The sequence below is a fragment of the Struthio camelus genome, chromosome W, assembly GCF_040807025.1.
Source record: "Struthio camelus isolate bStrCam1 chromosome W, bStrCam1.hap1, whole genome shotgun sequence".
NCBI classification, from domain to species: Eukaryota; Metazoa; Chordata; class Aves; order Struthioniformes; family Struthionidae; genus Struthio; species Struthio camelus.
Window position 1 is genome coordinate 66,141,477 of NC_090981.1, and position 19,465 is coordinate 66,160,941.

The window sequence follows — 19,465 nt, forward strand, 5'->3', positions numbered from 1 at the left end:
CTTGCAATGATAGCCCTAGTGGAAGCTTAAGTGTGAGTTATTTTTGGTAATTGCATGTGATGCAAACATCAATGAAGAGTATCTACCAAGTACTCCTGGCATCACTGGAGATGGATTTTCCTCCTCAGCACCAGCACCACTTTGGGAGAGGACTGGCAAGGGAAAAGGTATGGATTTGACAGTTGTCACGTGGCTCAGGAGCTGCCATGCCACAGCGAGACCATCAGCCCTTTCACTGTAAAGGCAGTGAAGGCAGTGTTCCCCAGAGGAGATAGGAGGCTGAGCCAGCTGGAGGGAGAGCGGGAATCCTGTGAGTCACCCGGAGACGGCAGGCTGTCTCCTTCCAGAAAAAGGTCTGGCAACCAGAGGGAGGGGACCGGCATTTCTTTTAACGTTGCCCTCTTAACTGCGCTCTGTCGTCATCAGCTGCTGCCTCCAAACCTGAAAAGCAGATTATTTGTCTTAAAAGTATGAGCTCCTCACAGGACTGGAAGAATTTAACCTACAGCATGACATAAAACAAGTGAGGAGAGTAAAAACCTGTAGGATAATACCAGCTTTCTTAATTCCTAATTGTGGAGCTGTTTTTATGCCAGCGATTGTCTGGTGGGTCCCGTGCTATGGGCTGGAGCTTCCTGGCTTGCGAGTCTTGCGGTCTAGCCCTGGGACACTCCTGGGCTCTGTTTCCAGCCCCAGGGAGGGGACCAAGGAGGAGCTGAAACAGAGATGCTAACAAAGGCCCTTCCCATCCCAAGGAAGATGGGAAGAAAGCCACAGCTGAGTGATGAATGTGGTGAAGACTTAAGGAGGTACTGCAGTTAGGAAAGAGAAAGCAAAGAGATGTGAGAGCTATGGGGAGTGCTAGTAAATCTGTGCAGAGAGAAAGGAAGGGAGAGTTGGGAGAAAAGAGGAAATAAGAGCAAAGTGAACTTGTTCTAGTTACAATTTCTTGCTGCACTAAGAATGAGTAAAGCGATATTCGCAAGTGCAGTTTCCACAGTTGCTGGATGCATCTCCTAGGGCAGGTGCTTAAGGCAAGTGATTTCTGTACTCTTCCCCTGCTTGCTCTCCTCCAATTCTCAGTCTCGTGCACGGAGTCTCATGCAAAAGCGTCCAAGAGCCCCTTCCCCAAAGAGCAAGCGGAGAGCCTGGGTGTGCGGGAACCTGCAGCTTCACAGCAACCTGTATCCGGTTTCCATTCCCTGCTCCGGGCACAGCTTTTCCCAAGCAGATTCCCGTCCAAGTGAAGAGCACTGAAAATTGCTCAGCTGTGGGACAGAAATTCAGATTTCTCTTCCATGCTTTGTACCTTGATATGAAGGAGCTGAGAACCCTCAGAAAAGGGAGATAAATATATACGAACACTTGTGCATAACAGAGACAAGATGCAGAGATTTTATCATCTTGGAAGTTGCACGTTGTACAAAGACGCTACTTCAACTGAGCCTCCGAAGGTGGCAAGCCTAATTGTGGATTCAATTTATTACAGCTTTGATCTGCCGTCTTCTGGCCGCTCGGAACTATTCAGTAGCAAATCCTCAGTGTGTTTGCCTCCCCCCCAGTCCGTGTCGCCTCCTGCATGCTAACTTGGCCGGCTGCTTGAAATTCAGATCGGAGCCTCGCGGTTTCCGTAAGCCTCCGTGGGTCACTCAGGATATTAGCAGGATTGTGGGGGTTTTTGTTTCTTGGTTTTTTTTTTTTTTTTCCCCCTCCTATTGAAGAATGTCTCAGGTTAGTCTCCCGAGCCAGAAGCAGCCAAGCAGCAATTGGCTTGCGGGGCTCAGCTGATGTGCTGACACGAAGGTCTCCCGGTGGATTTATGCCGCGGGAGAAGGCGGAGGTCAAGCATCAGTGATGCATTTCTGACTCAGATCGACGCAGACCTGACATCTTTCATCTGCCTTGCGCTTGATTTTTTTTTTTTTTTTTTTCCCCCCCAATTCCGTTTTGGTTTTTTTCCTGGCTGCTGAACCTTTTTGATCTCCTCCAATGGGGAGCTTGTTTTGTATATACAAATACCATTCACATATGTCCAAGCTGTGCTTTCTGATCTGTTTTCCCAGCATTTGGGTTCTCTCCTAGCCTGTAGCAGAGCTAATAATTAGCTCTTTCCACGTTTGACTTCCTTGAACAGCGAGTTACAAATTTTCCTTGGCACCAAAGGGGAGCTGCAAGCTATTGTTCTTCTGCCCAGTCAACATTTCACTTTCCGTTACTGATATACGACTGAAACACTGCTGGGGAGAATTAGGTTCAGTTTATTATTGTTTCAGGCTGTTGATTTTTGACTGGTAGCTTTAAACATAAAAAATAATGCATTAATAAGGTATTTATCATATATGTAAATTACCAGTCGCTGTTCAAACCTGCTAGGGGAAAAAAGGCTCGTTAATTATTTCCCAAGGGATGTTGTTAAGTTTTTCTGTTGCAAATTTAATGGATTTTGAGAGGTTTTGTTGGAAAAAGGAATTTTCCATCTTCATATTTTATTTCCCGTTGAAGTTTCTATATTGCCAGTTGTGCAAGAAGTGCCAGTTTGCATCGGAGTATTTCTCAGCTAAAATATTTACTGGCTTCAGCTTCTGTGAAACCATGGGTTGCATATCACTCTCTGCACTGACCATGATATTCCTCGCACTGGAGATGAGGAAGGGCATCCTCTATGGAGAGCTGTGAGAGTCCTTCCATTTACGATGGAGACCTGTGAAATCACAAATGCCAAGGGAGGAGGGCAATAGGGAGCAATTTTCAGTTGTTTCTTGCAACACGAGAATTGGGGCATACTCCATGGAATTGTCTGGTAGCAAGGTTAAGGCAAACGAAAGGAAGATTTTCTTTTCTCAGCAGGGTAAAGGTACATTATGTATTTATATAGGCATTCATATATATTTTCAATGTATGTGTATGTAAGCATCCACAGGATGTTGTGCATGTGAATTCACAAGAGGATGATAGGAATTCCTGGATAATATGCCCGTTTATGGGTAATAGTATGTCTTGATGCAACCTCCAGTCTAGGGTGTTGTTATATTGCTGTTTTTCCTTGGGGTCTCGGGTGTCTCCGGGAAAGATCACCCCATACTTGCCCTGTTTCTTATGCTCCTTGGTTAGATATCTGCTGTTAGCCACTGCATGAGACTGCACTGGAGTCGGTGCCCATAGGGCAGCACTCTGCAGTTTGCGTAGCCTGTGCAAAATAGTTGTTCATAAACGGACAAAATTTTCCCTGGAAAACTTTTACTCTCATCTTTCCAGTTCTGTGGAGAGGTGACTATGAGAAGACGATTTGTGGGGAAGAAAGGCTCAAACTGGTTACTTGTGGTCATAGAAGATCTCATGACACACATGTCATGAGAAAAATCCCAATCATATAATTGCATTCTGCTCATCTACAACTCTTCTTGTTTCCCAGCGTGAGCAGTAGCATCTTTCGTTTGCTGCATAACACTGTTGTGCTCTGCTAAGCCTCCCTGCGTTTGAGTGGTGGGCTGAGTGCTCCCCTTAAAAAAGTCCATTAGTGTGATGTGAGCCTCTGGGGTGAAAACTACTCCCATCGATGCATGTAAGATGCTGTCTGTGCACCATAATGCCCATATAAATGAGGAAAGTTTAGATAATGGAATCATTTTTAATCTTTTTATGTTTGAATTTTTTTTTCTAAAAAGACCCAGTGGGAAAGCAGGAAAATTATTATATAATACTTTATTTGCATTCCCCTTGTGAGACTGTTGCAAATAGGAAACTCTTTGATGTGTTTTTGAGAGCAGTTCATTAAGTAAAAGGCTTCTGGTATGGTATGTCTTTAGAGGTCCAGCAGAGCTCTTTATCCGCAAAAGGGCTGTCAGCATCTCCATCCAAGGCCCTTCGTATGGAAGGGGCATTAACAAAGAACAGAGCAACTCTGTGGGCTTGTCCCTTTTCTCTAGGTGGAGGGAGAGGGTGGGTTGAAACTGCTCTTTCCTGGCCAGATGTCACCCATCATCACCAAGTGAAAGCCTGCATTCTTGGGAATGAATGGGACTGCGATTCATTTTACTGCTTATGGGTGTGCATTTGTCTCACCATGTGCAGCAGGGATGTGTTGCATGACTGGGGACCTCAGGAGATTCTCCTTGACTTGGGATTGGCAGAGTTGGCGATTTTAAAACTTCATCTCTTGGGATGAGAAGAAAATGGTGCATTTCCTTAAAGAAAGCCCCATCCTCTTGGGCCAGAATATCTGATGCTGGAAACAGAAGGTCAAACAAATATTTTACTCTTCAATTTGTCCCTAATCCACAAATAGCTTCTGGGAAATGGAGGGGAACTGGAGATGCAGAAGAAAGGTGATCCTATTTTTGTGGCCCACAGACTTATAAAATAAAATGAAACTGGAAGCAAATGATGAGCTCGATGTTAAAGGAGGTCTGGCCTGCCTTCCAGCTCAGCAGAGGACATCCTGTAATGTTGTTCTTAAGTGCTAACTGGTTTGCCTCTACACTGTCTGTCCCAAACTCTTAAGCTACCTCTGTGCTGATAAGCTAAATGCGTTTAAGACTGTTCCTTGATAACTGCCACAGAGCAGCACCCACGTGTGTTATTAAACACTCCTAGCATCCAGAATAGGGTGCACGCAAGGAAGCTGCCTTTTGAGAGCAGTCCCTCTGCTCATTCTCTACCGTGGCTGAGCATTGTCTGAGCAGGACTAGCTGACCTGGGCCAGAAGCGTCCCAGCGACAGTCCTAACAAGTTAACAGCGTAAAACGTCAAAGTCTTGGTGCCTGGGAACATTCCCTGGGCTGTTCAGTAGCACAGACAGAGCTTTGGAGGGCTTTGCCGGGATTGTGTGCCGTTGTGACTGTGTAGCACATCCTGCCGAGGATATCTGAATATACGCCCAAGCCTGGCTGATAATGTAAGTGTGAGAAGTTTCTACATCTCCACAAAATCAAAATTAATCTTACATAAAACCTTATCCCCACTGTCTCCATCACTCAAGGAAGCATAGTGCTGTGCTGATGTGTCAAAACGCTCCCTCATGGGAGGTGCTTCCCGTTGTGTGAGCTCAGGCTGTAGGCAGAGAACATCTGGCCCGCCTGCATCGGTGAGTCATAGCCTGGGGGAGTTGTCTTCGGGTGGGGTGGGGTCAGAGCAGATCCAGTTATAAGTGAGGGGACCCAAAAGTTACGTGACGCGTCTGAACTTCAGAACCCCCCTCTGGTGCTCAATACTTGGCTGACCCTATGAAGTCGTGACTGAAAAGGCTGTTATAGTGCCAAAGCAAAGGCGTTAGTACGGCCGTTGCCCAGGTTGTCCTGAAGCAGCTTCAGGATGGGGTGATGTGTGAAGGCTATTTCCGTTGGGGAGCAGCAGGTTTCAATGTGCAGTGAAACTTAATTCTACAGAAAGTGAAAAAAGCCAAGTCAGGATCATTATAGATTTCTCACGTCATAGAGGAACGTTGGTGGGTTTTGGGGAGGGAAGATTGATGGTACAGATTGCTGTTCGGATTTTCTCTGACCCACAATGAAATATCTCAGCAATAAAATGTGAGTGACTACCACAGAGCAAGCTGCTGTGCTTCGGGTGTCATCCTCCAAGAAACGCAGTCCTGTCCTTTGCAGTACTCAGTACAGGACTATTTTATACTTTACAGTGCTGTAATACTATATATTGTAGATAGTATAATTAAATACTGTGATATAGTAATACTTAGTATTCTTTTCCTAGCATTCTAGGTTCTAACACGATAAGTGAGAGAGATGACAAATGATAGCTTTCTCTCGCAATCCCTATTTAATCAAACAGTGCAGAGATTTTCATCGCAGACATTAGTGCTGGTTGACTGCCTTGGGTCAAACGTGAGGAAATTTTCTGTAACGGATACTACAGAGGCAGACAGGATCTCTCTGTCTCACGTAGTGCTACACTGAGCAGCTGAAGTCAGGCCGAGACTCCGTTACCAGCAGCGCCGTAGCAGAAACTCGGGTCCGCGGTGAAGTCTTCTGCTTACTGGCTTAAATCAACTGGCATCAGTGGGCAGAGTAAAGCCCCAAATCCGTGGCTTCCAGGATCAGCTTTAGAGAGTGGGTGGCCTCTGTAAAGAGGCTGAGGAGGTCTCCGTGCTTATGATTTAATTCACTTCCCTATGCTGGTTAGACAGCTTCTGGTTTAAATTGCCCATCCTTGGGTTTGGAGCTGAAGTGCAATTATTTGCTTGCTCAGCAAAAAGTAGCACGTGATCCCCGGGGGCAGTTTGGGATTCCCCTTCTCTGCGCCAGCAAGAAGGCAAGAAATGTTTTCCTGCAAGCTCTCCAGACAACAACTTAGAATCAGGGCTGGAGAGGTCTGGAATGGTTCAGTAGCATCTGATTTTGGCAAATCTGTGTCATTTTCAGAAATTTCCCATGGTTATTAGTATTCACACATCTCCTTCCTGACAGAGTGAGATCTGCATATGGGAAATCATCTTCCTCCCCATTTGAGATACGACCACTTTGCAGAAAGCAAAGAACATACCCTGCTACAACGCAGCAGCAGCGTACGCACACTTGAGGAGATGGAGAAGACACTTACCTCTTCTGCTTGAAGCTGCAGTGGGGTTTTCACTATGAGGGTATACTGCCCTCAGTGAATAACTGTGGCCCCTGGCAACTTTACTCTTCTAGTAAACGTCCTTAGATTTCTGCTGACTGGTCAGCCAGAAGCCCTAGGATCCTTCACAGTGTCTAGTTTTCTGCGCATGAATGTTCATCTAGGGCACGAGTATACCAAGAGCGTGTACTGCGGAAAGGTCACCGTGATCTTCATTGGTCTTATGCTCTTTCCCTACATATCTGCTACTGACTGCTGGTAGAAATAGGCTAGATGGACCTTTGATCCGTCCTAACTTGGCTGTTCTTACATTCTTATGACCTTTCTCCTTGTACATTTGCAGTTACTGAGATTTGTTCTGTTCTTCATCCATAACTGCTTTAAGGGTGATCTTTGCTGTCCAAAACAGGCACTTCTGTGCCTGCTGTGGTGTTGTGTAGGTGATACGTAGAGAACAGTGAGTAAGGAGAAGAGTAGCGTAGAGGAAGGCTGGTGGATTGCGGGCTCAGTGTCTCCATCTGGCATGGGAACGCATGTCCTCCTGCTCCTGCTCTGTGCTCGTTTCAGGATGGCAATGTACTAGTGTGGGCTGAAATTAGGTTAGGTAGTGGCTTGCAAAGAAAGGAGTTGATTTTGGAGGGGGATGGGATGAGTGTGGAAGTAACTTGTGACTTTTAATTGCATCCTTCTGCGCCACACTGCTCTTGCCTGGTGGATAAATGCAACAGGGAACTTTGCTCTCAAGGCCCTTAGCCTTCTCCCCATTCTGAACATTGAATTATTTACTTATCTTTTGAAGGAATTTGTCTTCTTAGGTTGTTGTGTCAGACTGCTTCAGGCATGGAAGCTTTCAGGGGTTTCTGCGAGTTGTACGTAGCTTTAAAGCTGCTCCTCCTTGCCCCTTATGTGTAGGCGGAGAATGAAACGTTCACTACTTTGCCTGATGAGAAGAACTGCTGCTGCTTACAGAGGATGGAGAAAGGTGTCTCCTAGGTGTGGTGTCACTAGGGACTTATTGTGGAGGTCCTCTGGCAGTTTGATTTTGTCATCCTCAGTTTCCATTTGTGTAAATTGGGCAGAATGATGCAGTCTCCTTGGCTTTATGAGCCATACAGCCCAGGCACCCAGTGAGAGAGCAGGGCTGTGGTTGGAGACCAAGGAGGAAGCACTCCATCCCTTGAGATGATGAAGTGGCGACAGCGCTGCACCTATGCTGGATCCAGTGCTTGAGGGCCAGGCCTTTGTGTAAAAAGGGTAATTGTGCATAGCTGCAGATCCACAGGTCTTCTAGTTTTCTCGTGCCTACTTCTTTCCTGTCAAGTGGATGCAGAAAGCATCAGTGAAACATGAACCTCTGCCATGCAGAAGTTGTAATGCTCTGCTGGCTGGGGTAGAAGTGGTACTGGTCTCCGAGACATGGTTGTGCAGCCCTGCATTTCCCCTCTGAACACGTGGCTGCTTTCAGGATGGGCAGTGTTTATGCAAGGCTGGGAGAGGGGTTTGGTGTCACTTCTTGCTCTGCCATTACTGACGCAAGGAGCAGGTACTACAGCAGATTGGAGGCTAGGAAGGAGTGAGGAAGATGGGTAAAGAATGAGAGAGGGAGTTCAGATCGTTCTGTAGAGCTCTGTTTGACAGCTGGTGCTTCTGCGTTAGGTGCGTCGCGTCTTCTCTGATGGATCAGTCTAGACAGCACGGTAAGGGGGATGGCTGGGTCCCTCTGAAGTGCGTCTCCGAAAAAGGAGTCAGAACCATCCTGGCTTTGAGTTCATGAGATAAATGAGTCAGGACATCCTGCTTGCTGGCCTGACGGTCTCTTGCACAGCTATATATGTTGTGAGTATGGCTTTAGCATGTCTTGGTAACCCTGTCTTGACTGTTGCAGTTTCTGGTGGAACTGCAGACCCTGCTGCTGGCAGCTCTCAGACCCCTGTGAGCCCCTCGTTGCCTTTCACAGGCCAGACGGAAATGGGCTGGTTCATTAGTGCTTTCCCATAGCTGTTTTCTGAGATGGCTTCTGATGTTCTGGAAAAACATGCAGTCCCAGAGCTGCAGTACCCAAGTGTCAACTGACTAAGTCCGGCCACGGGACTTCTCATCATGCTTTAGAGATGTGCCAAACAAACTAAGGTAGTGCTTGTCCACCTTTACTCCCTTTCTGCCCCAGCACAAGTGACCTCCCTGCAGTCACCCATCAGGCTCTCTGTTGGCGAGTCTGCACTGTTGCAAGCCTAGTTTTCTTTCAGGTTTTGGGTTCAACTGCACACTGTCAACCTGTTTCAAGAACAGGCCAGAACCATTTTAGTTCTCTTGGTTTGGAGGTAGGTGGTGTACCAACTAGGTTGTTGGGCCCACCTAAGTTGTTTTAACCCTATAATGAAAATATTCGGTCTTCCTTCAAAGAAAAACCTACTGTAGAATAAAATCCCACCCAAGCCCCCAAAATTGTGTCATTAACACTTGCAGGTAACCACAGGGTTCATGCCTTCTGTGCTTTCTCTCTCTAGGGCACAGTTTGGCTCTCTGCAAGGTATCTGGAAGCAGCTTGTAATGCAAAGGCTACCACTAACACCAACAACAGCGTAGCTATGTCAAACCAGCACCAGAAGATGATCTCTAGCAAGGGCTTTCCTACCTCCAGAATAAGCTGTTGCTTTATTCACCTGCCTGTTGGCTGGGAAGGGCAAGAATAAAACATATTTTGCAGTATTTGCTTATGGATATGATGCCTGAAAACCACAAATTTCCAAACTGGCGTTTTCCTTAAAAATGTCCTGCCTTCTGATCTCCCCATGCAAACACAGTGTTTCTTGGGTTGGTCTGAGCAATGATGCCAATGAATTATTTAATGAGAGGAGATATTCAGACAGGCAGTAAACAGAGCAGTTAGGGCTTTATAGGTCAAAATGACCATGTTTAACCTGGAAATCAGGTGGCGGCTGAGTAGATCACAAAACATTGGGCTAATGTAATTGTACGCAGTGTACTGCGCTGAGTTAGAGGCAGCTGCACATCTATTACAGCTGTTGTTTCTAAATGGGTTTCAGGAGCTGGTGGCTGGATGAGGGGATCGGTGGAATAAACTTAAGGTAACCTTACAACCAGTTGTAGTAGAGACTGGACCAAAACAAAGAGGGCCAAGAGGACGTTTTCTTTGCAACAGAGGAAGCATGGCTGTAATCGCGTGGATCTAAGGACATAGGCAAGAGACAATTGATAGCTAAAGGCCATACCTTTAGTTAGCCAATAATATATTTGGGGAAAGTGAATGTGGTTTCAGGCACGTGGGGCCTCCTGCAGATTTTGTTTGCCAAAAGCTTGCCTCCTTTTCCCATCTGAATTCATTAGTCTAAGAAAAGATATTTTTATAAGTCATCCAAAGAGACGCAGAGAAGCAAGGTAGCCGCTCTCTCTTCTGTGAAGATCTCCGTCTACATTCCGTGCTGTGGGAGATGGTGGGCTGGGCTCCAGGTTGGGTGCTGATAAGCAGCTCTGGCTTACAAAATCCTCACAGTTTTCTTGTAAAAGCTGGCAGAATGGGGAAGAGAGAACGCATTAGTATTTCTCTGAGGAAAGGAGGGAGGAGGTAAACAGGAAAAATATCTTTGTGCCTTACGTTGAATTTGCTTCACATCCAGATGTGCCTGTATGAGAGAGATGCTGAGAGTGCACCCTTATTAGACGTCAAGGCATCAAGAAGCACTCAACCTTGAGACGTAAATCCTTAGAAAACGGAATTGTTTTTTTCAGCGCTGTTTGCTTAACTGCCTCTTCTTTTGTATATGGTCAGATCTTTTGCATGACATTTTTAGAGTGGGTGAGTTTTCTGTAAGGTTTTTTATCACTTTATATAATGCACTTGGAATAAAGAAGCTGGGAGTTTGTCCCTAGCAGACTGTTTTGGGCAAATTCTTCTTTTCTTTTCCTTAAAAGATGTCTTCTCAATTATTTATTATCCATGGAAAAGACTGGAAGAACAGCTGTTCTTGAATAGATCTAGGAGAGCAGGGAGTTGTTGAAAGAAATACTTGGAGTCTGGTGTCAAAATTTTACATAACTGGAAGACTTAGCTGCAGCAGGAAGTGGGCGCATAAAAGTTGCTGCTGTGGAGAAACCTAAAAAAGGACCTTTACATGATAACTACCTTCTCCAGTTCATAACAGGATTAAGGATCAAGGCTTATTTCCGTACAGCTTCTGGGCATCCAAGGGAGCATGAAGGTTGTGTCATTGCTCTGTGGGCAGGACAGCCAGAGCCCTTTGGAGGACTCCCCACCGCTTGTTTTAGGGAGCTCCTTGCAAGCGCTACGATGGGTCAGTGCTAAATGCTAGGGGCTATCTCAGACCCGGACCTTGAGGCTCTGGTGTCTTAAGAAGTCCTCTAGTGTTCCTTTCTCTTCCTTTTTTCTCTGGCCTATCTCAAGCTATATATTAAATGCAGAGATTTTTGCTTACAGTTGAGCGTGACTAGGAAGTTCGGTGTTGTCTCCAGGCTGCTTGAGGCTTGTGGCATTGCCGTGCTTGGCCTACGTTTCTCCCAGCACAGCTGACTTCGTGCTTGCCTTCAGTCAGGGCAACCACGTAGGCGGTCACTGCATTTCCATTTCTGCACATCTGGGGAAATCATCCCCTTTTTCTATGAATAGGGTTTTCAAACCTGTGCTGAAGCAGCAGAAAGAGTTAACTCTTGGGCTGGGAAAGGAAAGAGGCTTAATTAGTTCATGCTGCAAAGAGCTACAAAGATGAAAATTGCAGTGTAAGTGAAACATATTATTATTGTTAATTAAAATGCAAATGTTAGATTTGACAACTAGTTTCTAAAGGAGGATGGTTGGCCGTGTTAATGTACCCAAGCCTTGCTATTCCCAATGGGTTGCAGAGTTGGCTGGAAGGATTTTCATGGATTAAAGCAGCTGTTTGCGATTGCTCTCTTGAGGAGGCACGTTCCCCTCCGAGGCCCAGTTTGTGGCTCAGGGGTCCCTTCGTGGTGGAGGGGATAAATTTAGAAAGGTAGCTGGGGCCCAGGTAAGAGATGGGAACAAGAGTTCAAGCATTGTTTTGGGTACTGGAAGAGGCTGGAAGAGTCTTGGTCTCTTGTGGAGCACCTCAACAGAGAATGGTGGAACTGGGATATGGGGGTGTGACTGGTTGGTGTGAAGCAAGGACAAGGAACACAAAACTTTTTGCCATTGCAACCATTTCTTTAGCTACTTTCAGAGCTGCAGACAAATCAGGTCTGTTTCTTCACTTTGCTGGCCTAATTTAACAAAAATATCACGTGGGAGACTTGTAGGTAGTCCTGCTGTTGGCTGGAGGTGTGAGAGCACTTTATCTAATCACCAGGGAACGTCTGATTAATGTTAAGCCCAGTTACTGACTTATAGAGGGGTTTTTGAGGTTGTTTTGGTGGTGATAGTGATGCTGGTGGAGGTTGTTGGGTTTTGTTTTTTTTTTCCAAATTTAATTACTATTTTAAAGGAATTTTTTAAAACATAGATATTAGAAGAGAGTGATAAGGATAGCAAACACAAAAGATAAGGAGTATAGCAGAGCAAAGGTCCACGGGCCATGAGTTACAGCCAGAAGACAAACAGATTTAGTAAAAGCAGCATCAGTGATTTTTCTCTCATTGTTTCATGACGCTTGTGCTGTCTTGTCTCAGTGAATTTGGATGTTAAAGTATGGTGGAACTAATCCCCCCCCTTTCTCATGATTTGATTTTGGCCAGCTGAATTTCTGGCATTTGTGCAGGTACATGCTAAGTTGCAGCCCAGGTAGGTGTTCAGGGTGAAGGTATTTAGCTTGGCAGGGGATCTCCGGCGCCATCTCCATGAATCCCCACGGCCGTCTTGCAGGCCACCGTGAGCAAAAGTCGTGCTTGTAAATCTAACCAACTCCGAAAGGGCTGGGAGCTGGCGGGTGGATGGGGCTTGGCCTTACCCGAGGAGCGTCGAGAAGAAACTCAAAGTGTGAGTCACAACTTCAACGGGTGGACTTGACTGGTCTGTCTTCGTGGTGCCTCCGGCGGGATGTTATACCCTTAATTTATTTTTTTTTCAACTCGCTCTACAAAGCGGCCACCATTTAAATGGTGTTTGGTTTTTTTGCCTTTTTTTTTCTTCAAATTTCAATGTCTCTTTTAAAGCGTAAGGAGCTTTGGAGCAGAAATATATTTTAAAAACAAATATTTTTTTCCTCCAAATACTCCAAGAAATCCTCCGTGTGCTTCCTAGCTGCCCAAATACATCCTCTAATGTTATCTTGGAAACATCAGAAGTACAGCTCCGAGTGCATTTTAGAGGTGACTTGAAAGGCTCCCACGTCGGCTCTGTAGCCCATGTATTGCACCTACCAATCACCGACACAGATGAACAAGATACTCTTTTCTGCAGCCTTAGCGTGTAGCATACAGTAAATTCATCACTGATCCTTCTCTAACAGCTAGGAGGTGAAGAGTCATTTCTCGTCTTTTCGGTCTGTGCTCGTGTCTTCCCCACATCGAATGAAATTGTTCTCACTTCTCCAGATGCCTGCAAGACATGCTGTTCCCCATGGTGTCCCAAGCTGCCATCTCCCTGCATCTCACGATTGGCACCAGTCCAGTTTTTTCCTCGGTGCCAGTTTAACAATTCCCTTAACTTTGTGTCACTTGCTGTTTTTTGGCCATTGAGAGATTTAGACGGCACTATGGCAAGGGGGGAAGAAGAGCCCTTGGTGTAATATCTCTTGGGAATAGCCACAACCCCTCATATTTCCTCTATGCACAACTTTAAAGCCATTCAACCTCCTCCTCCGTCAGTCAGTGCTGATTTGGGGCTATGGCAGTCACAGTACAGAAGAGCTTGCTTGAGGCTTGCTAGTTTTGAGCACGGAGAACTCGCTAGTGATGTATTTTGCCTCCAGTCCCTGGTGCTGGGAAAATACTCAGGTTTCACGTGCTCTACAGTCCACATTGCCGTAGCTGGATAACGTGGCCTTAGATAGCTTAGAGTCAGCTGATGCGTGTCTTTACTACGCTGCAGTTGCTGTGCGGACCGCAGGGAAGATGCACTAATGTGGTCTCACTTAAGCAAAGTGCTGCTTAATTAGGTAAATAAAAATTGATGCAATCTTCAGGCATGAGCTGTGAAAGTCGAGTTAGAGGAAGCTGTGAAACTCCAGCTTTGCGTACGCGTAATTGTGGTCAGCTCTGACACCAGCCCTTCACCGCGTATTCCAGGTTTTCAGAAGACGTGAGAGGGATGAACATGCTGTGCTTTGCGACTTCTGTTTTTTAAAATCATCTTGGGTCCCTTCAAAGCTCTTTCCCGAGCTTCTGAGCAAAGCTTTTGAAGCTTTTTACGCTGACAACTCCACCCTTCTTCCCCGGCTGCCACGTGGGTTGTTTGGATAAATGGTGGAATCACGAACTCTGGTTGCCTAATGACTCCTCTTGGCCCACGGGCCGCTGACTGAACAAGAAACCTGCCGGTTCTTTGACAGTATAATACGTGTTAACGAGAAGAAAGGCAGAACGTGAGGGACGACTGCTTAATAGACTAAAATAGTTACTCATTTGATGCATTTGGCTGGCGAAGTCCAAATATTCAGGTGTATGAGGAGCTGGAGTCCAGCTGTGGTCTAAGCAGAGAGAAAAACTGACTGAGGGTTTGATTTAGGTTTGTGGGGGGGAATTAAGGATATAAGCAGTTTTTGAAGATGTGGGGTTGACGAATGTGTGTGATTAATCCTCACGAGCGTAAAGCAGGTAAGTATTATTTTCCCCCTTATATAGACTGGTGAACTGAAGCACAAGAGCCAAATCTTATCTTCACTTAAGCCTCCCACAATGTCATCCCTTGGCAATCGGTAAATATGAGAAAATTCGACCTCGAGATGTTGAAGGACTCAAAGACAGCAAAGCACACACGCAAAAAAAAAAAAAAAAAAAAAAAGTCCCCACCGGGCCAGGAGACTTGGGTGGCTTTTCCCAGCTGGGGAGCCGCAGCTCGCGTGGCTCCCTGGGCTGGCGGTTCTCGCGGGTCCGGGGCCGCGTGCGCGTGACTAAAGCGAGCTGTTTGTCGTTTCTAGGAAGAGTGGGATCACAGCAGCAGTGGCAGTTCAGGATCCCGGCCTAGCTCGGGCTCCAGGCGTGGGTCTGGCTCCAGGTCTGGCAGCCGCGGGAGAAGCAGCCAGTTCAGTCACTCGACCAAGGTATATCTAGTAGTGATGGCGGTGCGAGCTGACGGAAGAGTGCTGAAGTCGTGTCCTTTGCTTGCTGTTCCTCGGAGGCGTCCTCTTAGCAACGTGATGTGTGTGCGAGTGTGTCTCCGTGTAGGGTGTGAGCGTGTGAAATATGAACTATGCCGAAGAGGGCTATCTAATTCGTGCATCATCCGTGGCTTGGCTACCAGGGAATGTGGCTAGCAGGCAGGCGTGAGTCTGCTTAGGTGTGTCGAGGGCTTTAATATCAGGACAGAAGTCCCTAGCCGATTAGCTTAGTGCAAAAAAATGATCTCCAGAGGTCCCTTCCAACCTAACGATTCTGTGATTCTGTGAAAGGAAATACATGTGTTTTTTTTTTTTTCTTGAAATCTCAGAGTACTTTAATTTTGGGAAATTAAGAGATGCCTTTAATTGTTTTTTGGAAGCCTTCAAAGAAGCTGCTGTATGGGACTAGCTAAGAAGAGTGGACACCGCATACACGGTGTTGAATTGTGCCCTTGAATCCAGCTGCTTTCCGTGGGAGTCATCGGTGGAACTAGGTGGGGACTTATTTTCCCGCCCTGAAAAAAGGGAATTTGAGAATTGGCTTTTGATCTGTTTTGAGGTCAGTTCCCTGCATGAACCCAGACCTGGGGCCTCTTCTGTGTCCCCTGCCAAAACCGTTGAATTTTTCTTGTGGAAGCTTTCAGTTTTGAGAAATTGCCATTTTCCAACAAAAAAAACCCTTTAACTGGAGTTTTTTTGGACAGCTCTACCTGTGTGTGCTCTTTTCTGTTTTCCAGCGAAGTGCAGCCAGGGGTCATAGGCGATTGAAAAGGAGGTTAGGCAGGGGAGTCTTGGCAAACGTAGAATTTACACGCACTGAGAAAGTAACACATCCCACAGGGTAATCCCTGCATTTACACCATGGGTGGTGCTAAGACTCAGCTGACCCCTTGGTGTTGTTTTCTATCAGTGCTAAGCACAGTGATTAGACCTATGCTGCAGCAGTCATGCAATGAAAAGCATGATCTTGCATTTGCAGTGATTTGCCGGGGAACAGTGGTGAGGAACGGTAAGAGAAATCGGTGTTACGTTGAGCTGGGTTTCGAAAAGCTGCTGCGTGCGTGTAAATGCCTACTTTATGTGGGGAATTTGCTGAAGCTGCATGCGTAAGTACAGAGTCTGCACACTGGTGCCGTGGTCACCTATCCCTATGTTTGTCTGTGCAATCACAGTGGTTAGGCAATGGTAAAGGTAGATTTTATTCACCTGGATGTGTGCTCACAGGATCCAGAGGACTGAGGTTATGAAAATGCGTTTAAAGCATAGTGTGTGTAGGATCTTCTTTTACTGAATCCCTGATCTTTCTGAGTATTTACGGGGTTCTCATCAGTGTGTCTCAGTCATCATTCCTAGTGGCTTAATTAAATTTCAACACTTCTAACCCCTCTTCAGTGTAAATTAGTATCTAAATCTGTGGGTTGGGTCACTGGGAACTTCAAGTTAAAACTGATTACTATTATAATTACAGACCTGGAGGAACTGACACCAAGTAACTTCTTTTCTTGAATATATACTTCCCCCTGCCCCGGACTTGAAAATTGGTGCTTTTTTTTTTTTTTTGGGGGGGGGGGGGGGGGGGGGTTGTAAATGTTGAGTCTCAGTACCAAACTGAGAGCTTTCTATTTAGTAGCCTGTACCTGGCGTGCGGGTGCTGCCCTGCTCTCTCTTCGGTTCTCGTTGCAGCAAGTGCGCTCCGTGCCCTTTGAACTGGGGCAGAAACATATTATAAAGACTGGTCATTTAAGACTATGAGAAGACATTTGTCTTGAAATGACCATACTGACTGACAGCTTAATGACAAACTGCATTCTCATTTGGCTCAGGTGCGTTTTTTATGGAGTGAAACTAATGTTTTGAATGTCTCCCGGCGGTAGCAGGGAAAGCCTGGGAGACCAGTGGAGGTGTGAGTATCCAACAGTAACTAAAAGCTTAGACCCATCTTCAGAGCTCCTGTGGTCTCCATCCAGTTCTTAGAGATTATTTGGTACCACTTTGCAGGGAACATCACTGCAGTTTCCACTGCTTGCTGGCCTCCTCCGCAGGGAGAGCACGGCTGCATTGTTGCTGGGGCTGAATTGCTTCTGCTCACCTGGGTGGTGAAGTTGGGTGGTGAAGATCAGACCTGAAGCTGTGGTAGAGGAGACGCTGGGGAATTACGAGGGACAGCTTGTACCACCCCTGCTTATGGTGCAGATTAGGAAGTATCGGTGCCCAAGGCTTTCAGGCCAGATTTGAACATATTTAAAGCAGGGCGTTGGAGGCTACTTGCTGCACGTTTTGTTTGAGGGTTTACAAACAGGCTCTTCAGAAGCCCTGCGCCAAGCTGAACTTGGTCAACAATTTTATGACCCAGACTGTTTCATTAGCAACTTGTTCCCATGTCATCCGAAATCTTGGCTGTTTAATCTGCTCGTTGCTGATTTGTCTCATCCTTGTTGTAACTGGTTACGTGGTCCTGCACTTTCTCCCTGAGTCCAAATACTTTCCTCTTGGGAAATCCTACTGTAGGTTGCTCATTTACAGGTACTTAAAATAGTCCATGTCCGCAGGAAGGCCCTGTGCAGAGAAAGGCATCTGTCTGCAAGAAGGTGTAGTTCTTCTTTGGATGATAACTCTAAAGACCCGCACATCTGTATTTTCATTACACTGCATGCGAATGCCTCCAAGTATTTAGAAAAGGAGTTTCTCTGCTTGGTGAGAGAAATTTTACTTACCTTTGCCGAAAATAAAAAGCTCTGCTTCTGTAACTAATCATGAGAGGTTTATGTGTTTCTAGTAGTTTGTTTCTGTGCAGAGATATGTTGACCTGCCGGTCCCAGGCAGCTAAAATCATAATCCATAGACCCCTTGTAGGAGAAAAAAAACCAAAACCAAAACAAAAAAAAGGAGCAATGCAACTGTATTTTGAACATCTGTTGCCTAAATTGTGTGTTGTCTTGGGAATAGCTCTGAAATCTGGCCATCTGTAGTAGGCTCTGGAGAGGCACATCCTTCTCTTTGGAAAAAGATTGCTCAGTTCATGTGCAAATTGTGATCTGGGACTTCACTAAGAAATGATTTGAATTTTGAAGAGTTTTCAGTTTCCCGGTTATTATTAATATTTAAAGTTGGTAGTCTCACAGGAAAGCCGTATGTGGACTTAAGGAACATTTTATTCATACTAATCTTTGCTGATAATCGTTATCAGCATGGAAGTGTATCATGATTTTATGTACATCTGAACTCAGTAAATGTACCTTCGGCATTAGAAACAACAGCTTTCAGGACAGCCATCGGCAATAGTATGGTAAATCTACCATTAATCGATGCTTATAATGGCTTAGATGGTCTTCAGAGAGACCAGCCATCACCAGCATAGCTGTGCATGACACTAAAATGCAGTTCCTTGGGCCCACACTGCTAAGGCATTGTGTGTGCAAGTAGACAGACTTTTGTTGGTAGTGCCCATTGCTGAAGACAGCCTAAAATTGCTTTTGCAGAGAGTCTTGCTAGGTGACCTTGGACTGGTGAAGACTCTGCACAGTCAGTGCACAGAGAAACGCTCCTCCGAAATGAGAGCATGCATCAGCCGCGTTCTCTGACACTCATTTCTCCACAGCAGGACCATTTGGGCTGAAATGCTTAAACAATCTGTGGAAGAAGTACAAGATGTAAGAGTCCGAGGCCAAGCTACGGGCAGCTGGAACAGGGTCATGTGAGAAGAAATGGTGGGGACAACTGATAATATGGGACTCCTTATTCCTGATGCGTTTATGTGTCCATCCCATATAGGTCTGAGTAAGGTCTGATTTCTTGAATGAACCTGGCAGAATCTGGTACGCTTCACCTCTTTACCTCTCTTCTGCTTGCAAATGGTGGAGGTGGTAGGATGTTTTTTGTGGGATCGCTCTGGGTAGGCTGCTGGTTGTAAAGGGGCTGCGAAGCAGGAAAAGCAGGGTAAGGTGTTTGCTTTAGATGCTCTTGCTTCAGGGGGCCAGTTTTGAAAAAAGCGGGCGCCTCACAAAATTTATGCTAATTCCAGGTGCTTGCAGTTTATTGGGGGTTTCTCACAATCCCAGCCTGATTGTGCTGTAGTGCTGTTGTCGTTCCTTCGGGGAAGGAATTGTCCTGTTAGTGTATACCAGAATATCCACATGAAAAACAGACAAATTAACACTGTACCGTTGGGTACAGCCTTAGACCTTTAACCTGCGAGGCAGCTAGAGCTGATCGAGGCCGTTCTTCCGTGAAGACCACAGAACGCAATCCAACACGCTCCCCTAGCCCTACATGTGTTTCTTGGGGTGGAAAGGAGCCAGGCTTGACCTCCTTTCCTTAAAACACTGAGATTTCCCTACTTGCTGGCAGTGCAAGAGGTTCTGGCAGTTTATATTGCAGGAACGGCACATGCCGACTTGTAAGGCCCGGGGCTCTCACGTCCTCCGCGTGTTGGTTGGATGCTGCTGAAGGAGCCGCTGTCTGATGGTTAAGGCTGTCGACAGTGTGCAAGATGCACGCAGCGGGAAGGGTTTTGCAGGGCGGAGGGCGATTTTGCCTTTGAGGCAGAAGTGTTCCTCAAAAGGCCCTCGCGAGATGCATTTCGGTGGGGAGGTTGGACACGAGTGGCGCGCTGATCTCAGGCCAAGCAAAAACAATGAGACAAT

General features: G+C 46.1%; 1 protein-coding gene across 20 annotated transcripts in view; it reads left to right on the top strand.

Annotated features, from left to right (window-relative positions):
• Positions 1-19,465, top strand: part of LOC138060891 (CBP80/20-dependent translation initiation factor-like) — a 212,696-nt gene that overhangs the window by 56,148 nt on the left and 137,083 nt on the right. For 10 of the 20 annotated variants that reach the window (XM_068925327.1, XM_068925319.1, XM_068925322.1 and 7 more), the window contains one exon: positions 14,643-14,765. The exons of the other annotated variants lie outside the window; for them this stretch is intronic. In XM_068925327.1, coding sequence (XP_068781428.1) covers positions 14,643-14,765 — 123 coding nt within the window. The remainder of the gene's footprint in view (positions 1-14,642; positions 14,766-19,465) is intronic. 20 annotated transcript variants of the gene reach the window in all.